The 4,654-nt window shown below is 35.5% G+C and overlaps 1 protein-coding gene across 1 annotated transcript in view; it reads right to left on the bottom strand.

The window, feature by feature from the left end:
- LOC106867574 (actin-3) overlaps window positions 1-2,150 on the bottom strand; it is an 8,160-nt gene extending 6,010 nt beyond the window's left edge. The window contains exon 1 of the mRNA XM_014912487.2: window positions 1,824-2,150. Within this exon, the coding sequence (XP_014767973.1) occupies window positions 1,824-1,946 (123 nt within the window). The 5' untranslated portion in view covers window positions 1,947-2,150. The remainder of the gene's footprint in view (window positions 1-1,823) is intronic.
- Window positions 2,151-4,654: the final 2,504 nt, after the last annotated feature.

The following is a 4,654-nucleotide window of genomic DNA, read 5'->3' as shown; positions in this document are numbered from 1 at the left end:
TATATATATATATATACATACATACATACACACATATGTATACACACACACACACACACACACACACACACACATATATATCAATTTAATACACAACCGAAAGAGCTACTAATACTTTTCTGCTTTTATGATACTTGAACAGACATATTTATTAAGTAAGCAATGTGTCTTAAAGCAATCTTCCAGGTTTTTTTATGCATTATATATCTATAATACATGAAAAATTAGTTTCAATCTGGCCTGCTTGCAATGGTACCCGGGCAAACTGGCACACAATGGGAAAATATTATGAATGAAGTTTATCATGACATGTTAATAGGAATGGAATGAAACAAATTTCACATAAATTGAAGCAGTAGTTATTGAGATATTCGGGGTTTGGGGTAGAAATACCCAAAACAGTGCATAATGTAAAAATGTTCCGAATTTAACTTCATCCTAAAAGGGAAGGAAGTTTAATCTTTCGATTAGACTGATTTGACAACGAAAAATACGATTTAAAAATTTTTTTAGAATAAATATATATACATACAACCTTCAACAGAGTAACGGTCATATATACAACTTGAACAGACACACATATCAGTACATAAACATACGTTTACATATACATACACATATACACACATGCAGACACATCTACACGCATACATAAATGCTCACATACATACATAAATGCTCACATACATACATACATAGACATATATATCATGAACTTCGTGACCCTGGTGTGAAATAGTTTTTTTACCTAGGTATTTTTCGAGTGCATTTAACGTTATATCACCCAAAGATTTGGCAGCTATTTCTGGCACGCCCTGCTACTACATAACAGCTATTTGAGATAAAGGATCCGGCATACCTGTTACGTGGTAGCAGGACGTGCAAGAAATAGCAGCCAAATCTTTCCTTTTCTGGAGGAAAGGAGCCATTTACATGTGATTTTGATGTCACATTTGTTGAAAGCATGCGAAATAACCTGGAAAAGAAAACACCCGCGAAACAAAACCCTGTTGCTGGGAAACTGAGTCTCCAAGTAACCCAATGGGTCATGGGTAGTCTAGTATATTTTAAAATCAAGGAAACTGGACAGTGAGAAAATAAGAAAAAATGTGGGAAAAAAACATGAAAAAAGTGGAATAAGAAAAATGAAATGAAATCAAAAAAACTAATATCATCATCCTTCCCTGATTGCAGAAAGCTCATTAATTACAATTGGTTTAGAACAAAATAACAGAAAATATGTCAAAGTTTGCGAGACAGCAACTCAATCCAGAGTAGGTGGTACCCTCCGATTCAATAAAATAAACCTGTCCATGTGTCTACATCTGTTCAAAATTTCAGATCTGCATTTCTTAGATCCATTAACATATGGCTTGAATTTCTCCACTTAACTGTGTGTGGTGTGGAGCTGCTCTTCAAATTCCATACATGGCTAACCAATTTAGTTGCATTACTTTTATCATTGTGCCTGAAAGAAAATAGATGGTTTGCACAACGTCTGTTGAATTCACCCTTCACATAACCCAATGTAATTTTTCTGTAATACCTCATATATTACAGAGTTTGTTGTACATGCCTGGTCAAGTGGGTAGGCTCTTGCAGACTTTTACAAGTTATAATGTTCTTCATATTAGAGCAGCAGCTGTATGATATTTGGAAAAAGGTGAAGGATAGCCTGACATTAAAGGTATCAGTGTAGAATATCCATCATGAAGAATTCTACCTGGCCCAAGCAAATATGGAAAAGAAGACATTAAAACAAGGATCATTATGATCAAGTTGTGTGTGTGTACAATTAGAGATTCAAGTTGTAATCAACTTACTGAAGATATAGGATAACCAACTGCTGAAGGAATGACAATTTTTGGTTCATAATCACCTCCAAAGCCAGCTGTACATGTATGTGATCCATTATCAATGACAACAGGATGAACTACACCAGCCATGTTAGATAAAATGTTCCTGGCTAAACTTTAAAAATGTAAATGCTTTGTTAATATTGTTGTTGGTGGAATGTGAAAGTGTGTTCGATTTAATTGCTGGTGTTTAATGAAAATAAAAATGTTCAAGGAAGGAAATTAATATATATCGCTTGGGTGAAATTTCAATTTAACAGATCAAATTTAACGCTGTTGGTAAACTGTTTAGAAAAGATTTTATTTTCTACTTCTGACCAATATCTTTTCTTTTTTAAAACAAAGAAGATTTCCAGGAAGAAACTGCGTACATATATTTGATTTATTATATTGAATGTTATTTCAAAACAATGGTGAACCATACATTTGTTCACGTGATATCGTATGAATATTTTAGAGCAAACAAGTCTTGTAAGAGTTTTAATTCTCTTCCTGGTCCTATCTTCTGCTAAAACATTGTAACTTCAAGAGGAACATACATAGCATGAATCTTGGCTAAAATATAGAAATATAAATGTCTGTTTTCTTAATATTGTTGTTTATGGAATGTGGAATTGGGTGGGATTTGACTGCTGGTGTTTAATGAAAGTAAAAACGTTTGAGGAAGAAAGTTAAACTATATCAGTTGGATGAAATTTCAATCTAGTGGATGAAATTTCAGATAACATTTTACCACCAGATTTGAAACACACCAATTGAGAAAGGTCGGGAATGGCCATGGGAACTGTCTCTAGCTTCAGACCCAGGAAGTAGAAAGTAAAAAGTAAATACCTCACAAATTGTTAATGACTGATTCTAGATGAGTAACTCAATTCTGGGCCCAAATTATGGTTGTTTGGTTAAGGATATATCTGAAATGTATATAAAATATTTTCTATTTCATATATACGAGGTCTGATCAATAAGCATTCGGCCTTTTGCTATAATAATGAAGCTAAAGTACGCACAGTAGAGTTCAAGGTCAGTCTGTGCCAAGCGGCTTTACTCTGTGTGCTTTAGGTTCGTTAATATAGCAACAGTCCGGATACTTATTGATCAACCTATGTAAGTGCAGACGTTACTGTTTGATTAAGAAATCATGTGGTTTTAGGTTGAATCCCACTTTGTAGCGCTTTGGACAAATACCATCTATTATAGCTCCAGACAAACTAAAATCACATCTGATACACAGCACACACACACACACACACAAGCGCGCGCGCGCACACACACACACACACAAGCGCGCGCGCACATGCACACACACACACACACAAGCGCGCGCACACACACACACACACACACAAGCGCGCGCACACACACACACACACAAGCGCGCACATACAAACACAAGCGCGCACACGCATATATATATATTAAATCTGAAAAGAAAAGGCAAACAGTTTGGCAAGACTTGACAAGAACATTTAATTAAGGTATATAATAAAAGGTTTAGATAGTCTCTGACAGCTGTTTCTAGGATATCCCAGCTATTGGAACATTGTGTCGAGTGAAGATTCCAAATGTTGATATTCCATCATCGGAGAGAGATTAGTTAATCTATCCACAACCGAGGTAATACTCCATAACCATGCCACCTATTACAATCGAACACTTGCAGCTAGTGGCTTCTTGCAAAAATAATGTTCCTATCTAACACTAGGCTTAAGAACTACCCAGCTCCAAGTCAACATACCCTAAAAGCATGAAGGCAACATCCCTCACAGTTGAGAGGGATACTCAACCCTTTACTAGGAACTGTAAAAAGCGTAAACGGCAACATATTCCGCCACCTCTCGCACACCCCTACAATACCCGTGCAAAATTCAACCCTATACATAGAACAGAATCCTCAATACCAACTAGGAAACATGATCCTCCACCCCAGATTACCTAATAAAAGCTGGGGGGGAACCCTACTTTAGTACTACCCCTTTCTCCTTAAATGTTAAGAGCTTATCCAGGACCTTTTTTACTATCATTGATTCTGACTTTGCTCCTCACCATAAGTACTCCTCTATCTTTTATCGATGTACCCTGAAATTATCCTACACTTCACTGCCTAATAGTGAATCCACCGTAGTCTTCATATTGTCTAATAACAATAACGATGATGATAATAACAATAATAATCTTTTCTATTATAGGCACAAGGCCTGAAATTTGGGGGAGAAGGATAACCGATTACATCGACCTCAGTACTTAACAGGTACTTAATTGATCGCCCTCAAAAGGATGAAAGGCAAAGTTGACCTCGGCAAAATTTGAACTCAGAATGTTGTGGCAGACAAAATATCACTAAGCATTTTGCCCAGCATGCTAACAATTCTATCTGCTCACTGCCTTAATAATTAATAATAATAATAATAATATATTTTAAAAAGGATTGACGAAACTCTTCACAAAGGTAACAGTCAAGACGAAGAGCGTGATTCGATTGTAAGATCTTTTATTAGTTGAACGATATTTCAACTGTACGTCTGTCTTTGTCAAGTTCAAACTAAGAAGTGAGGCACAAGAGAAAGAAATTCACAATGTCTATTCCAAGAGAGTAGTAGACTGAGGTAGAGAGGAATAGTAACAAATACATCAAAGAATACATCCAATGAACATACACAAATCAAACATAAAATTTATTATAAAAATCAAATATATAAGTAACAAACAGATGAATACATAATCAAAAGCTTTATAAAACACAACACAAAATGCATCACAAGGGACCATAAACTAAAATTAATAATATAGGATATGAACCC

The sequence above is a fragment of the Octopus bimaculoides genome, chromosome 27 (assembly GCF_001194135.2).
Source record: "Octopus bimaculoides isolate UCB-OBI-ISO-001 chromosome 27, ASM119413v2, whole genome shotgun sequence".
In the NCBI taxonomy this organism is placed as follows: domain Eukaryota; kingdom Metazoa; phylum Mollusca; class Cephalopoda; order Octopoda; family Octopodidae; genus Octopus; species Octopus bimaculoides.
This window is presented reverse-complemented; position numbering and strand designations above follow the sequence as displayed.